Source organism: Dendrobates tinctorius, unplaced genomic scaffold (genome assembly GCF_039654945.1).
Source record: "Dendrobates tinctorius isolate UK_male_01 unplaced genomic scaffold, ASM3965494v1 ptg000120l, whole genome shotgun sequence".
In the NCBI taxonomy this organism is placed as follows: domain Eukaryota; kingdom Metazoa; phylum Chordata; class Amphibia; order Anura; family Dendrobatidae; genus Dendrobates; species Dendrobates tinctorius.
In genome coordinates, this window is record NW_027361788.1 from 36,134,939 (window position 1) to 36,147,854 (window position 12,916).

The 12,916-nt window shown below is 49.5% G+C and overlaps 1 protein-coding gene across 3 annotated transcripts in view; it reads right to left on the bottom strand.

Moving 5' to 3' along the window:
* SARDH (sarcosine dehydrogenase) overlaps nucleotides 1-12,916 on the bottom strand; it is an 82,256-nt gene that overhangs the window by 56,829 nt on the left and 12,511 nt on the right. For all 3 annotated transcript variants that reach the window (XM_073541158.1, XM_073541157.1, XM_073541156.1), the window contains exons 6-7: nucleotides 11,470-11,570; nucleotides 2,272-2,376 (exon numbers count right to left, since the gene is read on the bottom strand). In XM_073541158.1, coding sequence (XP_073397259.1) covers nucleotides 2,272-2,376; nucleotides 11,470-11,570 — 206 coding nt within the window. The remainder of the gene's footprint in view (nucleotides 1-2,271; nucleotides 2,377-11,469; nucleotides 11,571-12,916) is intronic.

A 12,916-nucleotide genomic window follows, 5' to 3' on the forward strand; every position in this document is an offset into this window, starting at 1 on the left:
GCTCCTTCTGTATTATGGTGCTCATACTGTATAGGAGGCTATGTGGGGGCTCACTGTATATAGAGACTCATACTGTTGTGACTTATACTGTATTTAGGGGGCTATGTGGGGCTCACACTATTATGGTGCTCATACAGAATAGAAGGCTATGTGGGTGCTAACTGCATTCAGTGGGCTATGTGGGAGCTCACTGTATATAGGAGGCTATGTGGGGGCTCACTGTATATAGAAGGCTATGTGGGGGCTCATTATATATAAAGGGCTATGTAGGGACTCACAGTATATAGGGGCTATGTGAGGACTCATACTGTATACAGGGAGCTATGTGGGGCTCATACTCTATAGAGAGGCTATGTGGGGGCTCACACTGTACATAGAGGGGCTATGTGGGGGCTCATACTATATATAGATGGACTATGTGGGGGCTCTTACAGTACATAAGGGGCGGTGTGAGGGTTCATATGTCATATGGGGGCTGTGTGTGGCTCATATGTTATATAGGGGGTTAGATGGGGGTCTCAATACTGTATGTAGGAGGTCATGTGGAGTCTCATACTGTAATAGGTGGTATGTGCGTCTCATATTATATATAGGGGCTATGTGAAGGCTCATACTGTATATAGGGGCTGTGCCGGGACTCATATTGTATATAGAAGGCTGTGTGGGAGCTTATAACTGTATATAGGGGTGTCAGCATACTTAATTTTGCTCAATATTAAGAGATATATTAACTATAATTATTTAATATTAATTGTGTTAATATTAGGCAGAATTAATTTCAGCCTATTGGTTCGGTCTCCACAACAGTCATGGTCTCTCATTTGCTCCCTTGGGAAAATTAATTGCCCAACCCTGCTCTAGGGGAACATCAACAAAAAAAAAAACTTTGAAAAAATAATTAAAAATAAAAGAAAAATAAAATTGGAATCACCACTTCTCCATGCCTTCATTTAAAAGCTACCATCCCTCACAAACCTTCTTAGCAACCAATTTGTCATATGTACCCCAAAATTGTATCAATAAAAACATCTCAGTGCACAATAAACAAGCCAAACCAGTTTTACAACTGAAATAAACAACAACAACAGATTGGTATAGTCACTGTACTGACCTAGAGCATCAAGATACCAGGTCACTTTTACTAAACAATGAACAGTGAAAATAAAAAAAAAAATGGTGGAATTGCGAAGGATTGTTTTCACCATTTCATCCCATTTTATTTTTCCATTTTTAAAGAAATTAAATTGATGGTGTAAGTTAAATCTATATAAAACAATATGGCTATAATGATGGGAAAAAATACTAAGGTTATCAGAAGAAGGGGAGGAAAAACGAAAGCGCGTATATTTTAAAATTTGTCTGGTCAGGATGGTGTTAAATGAAAATTTATTCTCAAACATTTACAGCATATCCAGGGGATCTGATAAAGGAGGGTGCGGGTAACACCAGGGTGTTTTTGGAACTCTCATAGAAGTGAATAGTGAGAACTGAGCAGGGGGGCTGGGAGATGGGAGGGTGAGGACTCAGTGGTCATTGGCGGTCCCAGATCAGTGGTGATTCGAGTATCACTCACACTTCAATAATTGAAAAATAATATTAGCAAATACCTCCAATTAGAAATGTAGTATAGTTTTTCTGATTCGCTATATATATTTCCACATGTGCAGGCAGTGCAGGACCTTAGGTATCCATGGTTACAACCACAAGCAACTAGCTAACTGTCAATATATCAGTGGTCATAACCATGGAAACCTAAGGTCCTGCAATTTCTGCACATGGGGAAAGATACAAAGCGAATCAGAAAAACTATACTACATTTCTAATTGTTGGTATTTGATAAAAATATTATTACATCTACTACGTATTGATATAGGATCTTGGAAATGGGAATACCACTTTAAGGCTTATACAATCAGACACACTAGAATGCATGTTTATAAATAAAGTTTATTGAAAGAAGCACAATCAAGACAGAATTAATGGAACATCTATGTAACACATTCCGAATTCACTTCAATAAACTTTATTTATAAAAACCTTAATTTAGATGTTATAAATGCCCTCCAAATCCTCGATAGATACAATGAAATAACGATAATCAGGTTTAATTCTCAATTATTTAAGTGCAGGAAGGGATGTGGCTGGTGGAGCGGAGCTGCCACGGTGTAATGACTGATAATAACCGCCGCTGACAGGAGAGGAAGGAGCGGCGCGGTACGCGGCTGCTCATCTCGCTTTGTCTCATGTATCTGACAGCAATCAGCGTCTCACCTCTTCCCAGAATATAGGGTTTGACTCATATCCACCCACTGACAAAGCGTCACCTTGGAGACGGAGATACACCGAAGCGTCGTGGTCCCGCACATTAGGCATGTTCTATAAATAAAACGCCACAGAGAAATTGGAAGAAAAGGAATTTAGACACATTGTGATCTGCTCTGAGCGTCTCAAGACTCAAATCCTGAGGTGTGGAAAAGAGAAGAAAGGAGATAGGGAAAAAATAATACTTAAAAAAAAAATTCATTAAAAACAGTGATTAAAAATAAGAAAAATGAAAAAAATCATTATTAATTTCCTATGCAACAGATTGGATAGATGGAGGGAGAGACAGAGGAAGACAGATAGATGGAGACAGATGGAGAGAGACAGAGGGAGAGAGAGACAGAGAGAGAGACAGACAGGAGAGAAAGACAGAGGGAGAGAGACAGACAGAGGGAGAGAGAGTGAGACAGAGAGACAGACAGGGAGAGACAGACAGAGGGAGGGAGACAGACAGAGGGAGAGACAGAGGAAGACAGATAGATGGAGACAGATGGAGAGAGACAGAGGGAGAGAGAGAGACAGAGAGAGAGACAGACAGGAGAGAAAGACAGAGGGAGAGAGACAGACAGAGGGAGAGTGAGACAGAGAGACAGACAGGGAGAGACAGACAGAGGGAGGGAGACAGACAGAGGGAGAGACAGAGGAAGACAGATAGATGGAGACAGATGGAGAGAGACAGAGGGAGAGAGAGAGACAGAGAGAGAGACAGACAGGAGAGAAAGACAGAGGGAGAGAGACAGACAGAGGGAGAGAGACAGACAGAGGGAGAGAGAGTGAGACAGAGAGACAAACAGGGAGAGACAGACAGAGGGAGGGAGACAGACAGAGGGAGAGACAGAGGAAGACAGATAGATGGAGACAGATGGAGAGAGACAGACAGAGGGAGAGAGAGACAGAGAGAGAGACAGACAGGAAAGAAAGACAGAGGGAGAGACACAGACAGAGGGAGAGAGACAGACAGAGGGAGAGAGAGTGAGACAGAGAGACAGACAGGGAGAGACAGACAGAGGGAGGGAGACAGACACAGGGAGAGACAGAGGAAGACAGATAGATGGAGACAGATGGAGAGAGACAGAGGGAGAGAGAGAGACAGAGAGAGAGACAGACAGGAGAGAAAGACAGAGGGAGAGAGACAGACAGAGGGAGAGAGACAGACAGAGGGAGAGAGAGTGAGACAGAGAGACAGACAGGGAGAGACAGACAGAGGGAGGGAGACAGACAGAGGGAGAGACAGAGGAAGACAGATAGATGGAGACAGATGGAGAGAGACAGAGGGAGAGAGAGAGACAGAGAGAGAGACAGACAGGAGAGAAAGACAGAGGGAGAGAGACAGACAGAGGGAGAGTGAGACAGAGAGACAGACAGGGAGAGACAGACAGAGGGAGGGAGACAGACAGAGGGAGAGACAGAGGAAGACAGATAGATGGAGACAGATGGAGAGAGACAGAGGGAGAGAGAGAGACAGAGAGAGAGACAGACAGGAGAGAAAGACAGAGGGAGAGAGACAGACAGAGGGAGAGAGACAGACAGAGGGAGAGAGAGTGAGACAGAGAGACAGACAGGGAGAGACAGACAGAGGGAGGGAGACAGACAGAGGGAGAGACAGAGGAAGACAGATAGATGGAGACAGATGGAGAGAGACAGACAGAGGGAGAGAGAGACAGAGAGAGAGACAGACAGGAAAGAAAGACAGAGGGAGAGACACAGACAGAGGGAGAGAGACAGACAGAGGGAGAGAGAGTGAGACAGAGAGACAGACAGGGAGAGACAGACAGAGGGAGGGAGACAGACACAGGGAGAGACAGAGGAAGACAGATAGATGGAGACAGATGGAGAGAGACAGAGGGAGAGAGAGAGACAGAGAGAGAGACAGACAGGAGAGAAAGACAGAGGGAGAGAGACAGACAGAGGGAGAGAGACAGACAGAGGGAGAGAGAGTGAGACAGAGAGACAGACAGGGAGAGACAGACAGAGGGAGGGAGACAGACAGAGGGAGAGACAGAGGAAGACAGATAGATGGAGACAGATGGAGAGAGACAGAGGGAGAGAGAGAGACAGAGAGAGAGACAGACAGGAGAGAAAGACAGAGGGAGAGAGACAGACAGAGGTAGAGAGACAGACAGAGGGAGAGAGAGTGAGACAGAGAGACAGACAGGGAGAGACAGACAGAGGGAGGGAGACAGACAGAGGGAGAGACAGAGGAAGACAGATAGATGGAGACAGATGGAGAGAGACAGACAGAGGGAGAGAGACAGAGAGAGAGACAGACAGGAGAGAAAGACAGAGGGAGAGACACAGACAGAGGGAGAGAGACAGACAGAGGGAGAGAGAGTGAGACAGAGAGACAGACAGGGAGAGACAGACAGAGGGAGGGAGACAGACACAGGGAGAGACAGAGGAAGACAGATAGATGGAGACAGATGGAGAGAGACAGAGGGAGAGAGAGAGACAGAGAGAGAGACAGACAGGAGAGAAAGACAGAGGGAGAGAGACAGACAGAGGGAGAGAGACAGACAGAGGGAGAGAGAGTGAGACAGAGAGACAGACAGGGAGAGACAGACAGAGGGAGGGAGACAGACAGAGGGAGAGACAGAGGAAGACAGATAGATGGAGACAGATGGAGAGAGACAGAGGGAGAGAGAGAGACAGAGAGAGAGACAGACAGGAGAGAAAGACAGAGGGAGAGACACAGACAGAGGGAGAGAGACAGACAGAGGGAGAGAGTGAGACAGAGAGACAGACAGGGAGAGACAGACAGAGGGAGGGAGACAGACACAGGGAGAGACAGAGGAAGACAGATAGATGGAGACAGATGGAGAGAGACAGACAAAGGGAGAGAGAGACAGAGAGAGAGACAGACAGGAGAGAAAGACAGAGGGAGAGAGACAGACAGAGGGAGAGAGACAGACAGAGGGAGAGAGAGTGAGACAGAGAGACAGACAGGGAGAGACAGACAGAGGGAGGGAGACAGACACAGGGAGAGACAGAGGAAGACAGATAGATGGAGACAGATGGAGAGAGACAGAGGGAGAGAGAGAGACAGAGAGAGAGACAGACAGGAGAGAAAGACAGAGGGAGAGAGACAGACAGAGGGAGAGAGACAGACAGAGGGAGAGAGAGTGAGACAGAGAGACAGACAGGGAGAGACAGACAGAGGAAGGGAGACAGACAGAGGGAGAGACAGAGGAAGACAGATAGATGGAGACAGATGGAGAGAGACAGAGGGAGAGAGAGAGACAGAGAGAGAGACAGACAGGAGAGAAAGACAGAGGGAGAGAGACAGACAGAGGGAGAGAGACAGACAGAGGGAGAGAGACAGACAGAGGGAGAGAGAGTGAGACAGAGAGACAGACAGGGAGAGACAGACAGAGGGAGGGAGACAGACAGAGGGAGAGACAGAGGAAGACAGATAGATGGAGACAGATGGAGAGAGACAGACAGAGGGAGAGAGAGACAGAGAGAGAGACAGACAGGAGAGAAAGACAGAGGGAGAGACACAGACAGAGGGAGAGAGACAGACAGAGGGAGAGAGAGTGAGACAGAGAGACAGACAGGGAGAGACAGACAGAGGGAGGGAGACAGACACAGGGAGAGACAGAGGAAGACAGATAGATGGAGACAGATGGAGAGAGACAGAGGGAGAGAGAGAGACAGAGAGAGAGACAGAGAGAGAGACAGACAGGAGAGAAAGACAGAGGGAGAGAGACAGACAGAGGGAGAGAGACAGACAGAGGAGAGTGAGACAGAGAGACAGACAGGGAGAGACAGACAGAGGGAGGGAGACAGACAGAGGGAGAGACAGAGGAAGACAGATAGATGGAGACAGATGGAGAGAGACAGAGGGAGAGAGAGAGAGACAGAGAGAGAGACAGACAGGAGAGAAAGACAGAGGGAGAGAGACAGACAGAGGGAGAGAGACAGACAGAGGGAGAGAGAGTGAGACAGAGAGACAGACAGGGAGAGACAGACAGAGGGAGGGAGACAGACAGAGGGAGAGACAGAGGAAGACAGATAGATGGAGACAGATGGAGAGAGACAGAGGGAGAGAGAGAGACAGAGAGAGAGACAGACAGGAGAGAAAGACAGAGGGAGAGAGACAGACAGAGGGAGAGAGACAGACAGAGGGAGAGAGAGTGAGACAGAGAGACAGACAGGGAGAGACAGACAGAGGGAGGGAGACAGACAGAGGGAGAGACAGAGGAAGACAGATAGATGGAGACAGATGGAGAGAGACAGAGGGAGAGAGAGAGACAGAGAGAGAGACAGACAGGAGAGAAAGACAGAGGGAGAGAGACAGACAGAGGGAGAGAGACAGACAGAGGAAGAGAGAGTGAGACAGAGAGACAGACAGGGAGAGACAGACAGAGGGAGGGAGACAGACAGAGGGAGAGACAGAGGAAGACAGATAGATGGAGACAGATGGAGAGAGACAGACAGAGGGAGAGAGAGACAGAGAGAGAGACAGACAGGAGAGAAAGACAGAGGGAGAGAGACAGACAGAGGGAGAGAGACAGACAGAGGGAGAGAGAGTGAGACAGAGAGACAGACAGGGAGAGACAGACAGAGGGAGGGAGACAGACACAGGGAGAGACAGAGGAAGACAGATAGATGGAGACAGATGGAGAGAGACAGAGGGAGAGAGAGAGAGACAGAGAGAGAGACAGACAGGAGAGACTGACAGAGGGAGAGAGACAGACAGAGGGAGAGAGACAGACAGAGGGAGAGAGAGTGAGACAGAGAGACAGACAGGGAGAGACAGACAGAGGGAGGGAGACAGACAGAGGGAGAGACAGAGGAAGACAGATAGATGGAGACAGATGGAGAGAGACAGAGGGAGAGAGAGAGACAGAGAGAGAGACAGACAGGAGAGAAAGACAGAGGGAGAGAGACAGACAGAGGGAGAGAGACAGACAGAGGGAGAGAGACAGACAGAGGGAGAGAGAGTGAGACAGAGAGACAGACAGGGAGAGACAGACAGAGGGAGGGAGACAGACAGAGGGAGAGACAGAGGAAGACAGATGGAGACAGATGGAGAGAGACAGAGGGAGAGAGAGAGACAGAGAGAGAGACAGACAGGAGAGAAAGACAGAGGGAGAGAGACAGACAGAGGTAGAGAGACAGACAGAGGGAGAGAGAGTGAGACAGAGAGACAGACAGGGAGAGACAGACAGAGGGAGGGAGATAGACAGAGGGAGAGACAGAGGAAGACAGATAGATGGAGACAGATGGAGAGAGACAGACAGAGGGAGAGAGAGACAGAGAGAGAGACAGACAGGAGAGAAAGACAGAGGGAGAGAGACAGACAGAGGGAGAGAGACAGACAGAGGGAGAGAGAGTGAGACAGAGAGACAGACAGGGAGAGACAGACAGAGGGAGGGAGACAGACACAGGGAGAGACAGAGGAAGACAGATAGATGGAGACAGATGGAGAGAGACAGAGGGAGAGAGAGAGACAGAGAGAGAGACAGACAGGAGAGAAAGACAGAGGGAGAGAGACAGACAGAGGGAGAGAGACAGACAGAGGGAGAGAGAGTGAGACAGAGAGACAGACAGGGAGAGACAGACAGAGGGAGGGAGACAGACAGAGGGAGAGACAGAGGAAGACAGATAGATGTAGACAGATGGAGAGAGACAGACAGAGGGAGAGAGAGAGACAGAGAGAGAGACAGACAGGAGAGAAAGACAGAGGGAGAGAGACAGACAGAGGGAGAGAGACAGACAGAGGGAGAGAGAGTGAGACAGAGAGACAGACAGGGAGAGACAGACAGAGGGAGGGAGACAGAGGGAGAGACAGAGGAAGACAGATAGATGGAGACAGACGGAGAGACAGACAGAGAGAGAGAGAGACAGAGAGGAGAGAAAGACAGAGGGAGAGACAGACAGAGGGAGAGAGACAGACAGAGGGAGAGAGAGACAGAGGGAGAGAGAGTGAGACAGAGAGACAGACAGGGAGAGACAGACAGAGGGAGGGAGACAGACAGAGGGAGAGACAGAGGAAGACAGACGGAGAGACAGACATAGGGAGAGAGTGAGAGACAGACAGGAGAGAAAGACAGAGGGAGAGACAGACAGAGGGAGAGAGACAGACAGAGGGAGAGAGAGACAGAGGGAGAGAGAGTGAGACATAGAGACAGACGGAGAGACAGACAGAGGGAGGGAGACAGACAGAGGGAGAGACAAAGGGAGACAGATAGATGGAGACAGACGGAGAGAGAGAGAGAGAGAGAGACAGACAGGAGAGAAAGACAGAGGGAGAGACAGACAGAGGGAGAGAGAGACAGAGGGAGAGACAGACAGAGGGAGAGATAGAGAGAGACAGACAGATGAAGAGACTGACAGGGGGAGACACGGAGAGAGAGACAGACAGAGGGAGAGAGACAGACAGAGGGAGACAGACAGAGGGAGAGAGACAGAGGGAGAGAGACAGACAGAGGGAGAGACAGACAGAGGGAGAGATAGAGACAGACAGATGGAGAGACTGACAGAGGGAGACACAGAGAGAGAGACAGACAGAGGGAGAGAGACAGACAGAGAGAAAGAGACAGAGAGAGACAGACAGGAGAGACAGAGGGAGAGAGACAGACAGACGGAGAGAGACAGACAGAGGGAGAGAGACAGACAGAGGGAGAGAGACAGACAGAGGGAGAGAGACGGAGAGACAGACAGAGGGAGGGAGACAGACAGAGGGAGAGACAGAGGGAGACAGATAGATGGAGACAGACGGAGAGAGAGACAGACAGAGGGAGAGACACAGACAGAGAGAGACAGACAGAGGGAGAGACTGACAGAGGGAGAGACTGACAGAGGGAGAGACTGACAGAGGGAGAGAGACAGAGAGAAGGAGAGACAGAGAGAGACAGACAGATGGAAAGACTGACAGGGGGAGGCACAGAGAGAGAGAGACAGAGAGGAAGAGAGCAAACAGAGGGAGATAGACAGAGGGAGAGAGACAGACAGAGGGAGAGAGACAGACAGAGGGAGAGAGACAGACAGAGGGAGAGACAGACAGAGGGAGAGACAGACAGGGGGAGACAGAAGGAGAGACTGACAGAGGGAGAGACAGAGGGAGAGAGATAATAGATGGAGAGAGATAATAGAGGGAGAAATAGATAGAGGGAGTGAGATAGATAGACAGACAGAGGGAAATATATTTTTATAGATTTCATTAAATATTAGAGGGCTGAAGGGCCAACTATAAACACATAATTATTGTCATAAAACATATAACACATGTGCTTGTGGAATAAGGGTCATAAAACTGGACTGATGGGAGGTATTCAGGGAGCATCTATGGTCCATGGGTTAGGCCTCTTTCACACATCCGGTTTGTGCCGTCAGGCACAATCCGGCATGTGTGTAAAAAAACGGATCCGTTTTTTTTTACCGCCGGATGCGTTTTTTTGTCATTGAGAAGCACATGCGCCGGATCGCGCCGCATGTGCTTCCGTTTGTTCCGGTTTTCACCGGATCCGGCTGAATTCCTCTGTCCGGCGGCCGGGCAAGACGGGTGCTGCAGCGTTTTTTTGTCCGGCGAAAAAAGCCGGACATGGACGTATGCGGCCCTTCCGGCTCTGCGGGACAATGTTTCTCAATGGCACATTCCGGCCGCCGGATCAGACTTCTACCTGATCCGGCCACCGCATGCACGGTTTTACCCTGTGCGCATGCCCGGATATCTCTCTCTCTCTCTTTAACCCGTTCTCTCTCTCTCATACCCCGGTCTCTCTCTCTCTCTTTCATATCCCGTTATGTCTCTCTCTCTCTTTCATGCCCCGTTCTCTCTCTCTCTCTCTTTCATACCCCGTTCTCTCTCTCTCTCTTTCATGCCCCGTTCTCTCTCTCTCTCTTTCATGCCCCGGTCTCTCTCTCTCTCTCTCTTTCATACCCCGGTCTCTCTCTCTCTCTTTCATGCCCCGTTCTCTCTCTCTCTTTCATACCCTGTTCTCTCTCTCTTTCATACCACGTTCTCTCTCTTTTTCATACCCCGTTCACCGGCTCCTGGATCCTTTTCTTCCCTGGTGACCCCTTTGAAACATAGCCGTGTCAGGCGCCGTAAGATGCGCCGCATATACTTCCGGTCCCTCCGTTCACGGCTGGATCCAGGACTCCATCTTTTTGCCGCATGGCGCCGGAATGCCACCGACGGACATGTGAAAGTAGCCTTAGGAGCCACTAAATACTTATCTTGCCCCCCCTCCCTGTTGGTAACCCATGCTGCATCATTGCTTATGTGTCTGCATGTCCAAGATATCTGGTTATAGGTTTGGATATAGTCCCTCTTGTGGTCAAATGTTGAATTGCATAACTATGGCTCATCACATATCAGAGGGTAATGAAAGGCGAAAACTGTTATCAGTTGTGTCCCATCGATATATGACAGACAGTATAGGGGCTTTCAGAAAGTTGTGGGAAGCAGGGTGTGTTGCAGTCCGCGCTGCCGAGATTCACAAATCACCTGGGATGCAAGATGTTGTAGCAGTGTACTCCTTTATTTCCTCCTACGCGTTTCGGCGCCCTTCCTGGCACCTTCCTCAGGGATATCTGAGGAAGGTGCCAGGAAGGGCGCCGAAAAGCGTAGGAGGAAATAAAGGAGTACACTGCTACAACATCTTGCATCCCAGGTGATTTGTGAATCTCGGCAGCGCGGACTGCAACACATCCTGCTTCCCACAACTTTCTGAAGGTTTTTCCACGTGCGAGTGGTTGGTGGAGGTCCTGCAGCAGCTGATTCTGTGATATGCTCTCAAGCCAGTTGTGAGTTACACAACTTGAATAGGTGAGTGGAACTGTATTATACCGCTCATACTTCTAGTGTCACTAGTGATAGGGCACTATTGCGCCTCTTGTTCTCCCCACCATTTTTTGTATTGATACAGTATAGGGGCTTCACATTCCTTGGCTAACACAAAATCTCCAGTGATTGCAGGAATGGATACTGCGCAGCCTGATGAAGGTCAGGCCCAGTGCATTGTGGGGATGACAGATGGGGGCAGACCGCGCACTTCACACTATGGGATTGTGACCTAATTAAAAATGCAGTAATATTTTAACATAATTGTGGTGACATGTTGGAGAATGGTGACATAATGACAGCAGATACACAAAACAAGGACAAGATATAAAATACTGCGAGCTGAGTAACGGGACCTGGATTCCCTCAATCCGCTCAGTGACCACGTAGGCATGGTGCATCGCTACCAGAGGAACGTTCACCCCGGCCATTTGTCCAAGAGTCCTAGCCCAAACACCTACAAGAGATAACAGCAAAAAATAATAGTGTATTAGAAAAAAAAGGAGAAGGAAAGAGAGAGAAGAGAGAGAAGGAAAGAGAGAGAAGGAAAGAGAGAAGGAAAGAGAGAAGTGGGTCGCCCTTGCACCCAGGGCAGCAGGGTACTTGGTATCGGGCCCGCGGATCTCCACGAGTGGGGTTGTTGTCACGGCAGCTATGACCCGGTCCGTGGCCCTGGGCGCCCATTGTAACTAGCGGAAATGTTCATTGGATGATTCATGACGCCACCTGTGGTGCTTGGCAAGAAAGGTGTTAAACCGACGCTGCGAACAGATCCTCTGGGACAGATGGTGTAGTGCAGCAATGATGTTGTGGCCCTCCACAGGTAGGGCAGTAGTCCCAGGGCAGTGTAGGTGAAGAGATAGGGGAGAGACGTAGATGGTGCAGTGTCAGACACAGAGATGTAGCAGTGCTGAGGGTGTTGGCGCAGGAATAAGCGGAGGACACCAGGGCATGTAGTTCCAAAGCTTTACTCACAGTCTGTTGTGGTACAAGAGCCCGCATCTGTGCCGTGTCCTCCGGGTCAGGAGCTCAGCCAACTTCCAGGCAAGATGAAGTACTCCGTTCCAACACTCCGCCAACATATGTGCCTTTTCTGAACGTCTCCCTCTTAGCACCTTTTACTGAAGTACGCTCAGTACTGAGTTACACTGGAGTTCCTGTCAGATGTTTCTATGAACTCTACTTGTACGGCAGACAGCTGTAGCCTGCTTCGGGGACTCCTTACTACCTAGTCCTGGCTCACACACGTTGCTGTTGTGCCCCCAAGTCTGGTGTGGGAATAAAGTGGTGACGACTTCTATTCCTCCGGTGTCTGCTGCAGGACCATTAGTATCCATACAACCTCGGGGACCGGACCCCGGCCTTGCGCTGTGAACTTGGGAAGGGTTCTGCTCTAACCCTAATCCTCAGTCCTCCTCTTCTCCTTATGTTCCGTTCAAATCTATCTTTCTTATAAAGAGTCAGGCTTTCCATCTATGTCTCTTTCCTGTGCCAGCAGACCCAGGTCACAGAGGTCCGCTGCAGCACTCCCCTCGTCCATCCCTCCCCGGGGATCTTCTCTCACAGACTGAACCGTCAGACTGACTAAATCCTAAACTCTTCCCAATCTTTTGGTGCAGACTAAGCTCCACCCACCTCCCAGCACTCTTCGTGTTCCAAGCAGGGAGCCACCAAAGGGTGCTTTGCTACACTACTATGTTGTGTGGGATGCAGGTGTTGGAGTGTGGTCAGGTGTCTCCACCTTACCTGAATGGTGGGGTACCACACCTCAGGAGGAGGTGCAGTACCTCTGTGGCGACTGAA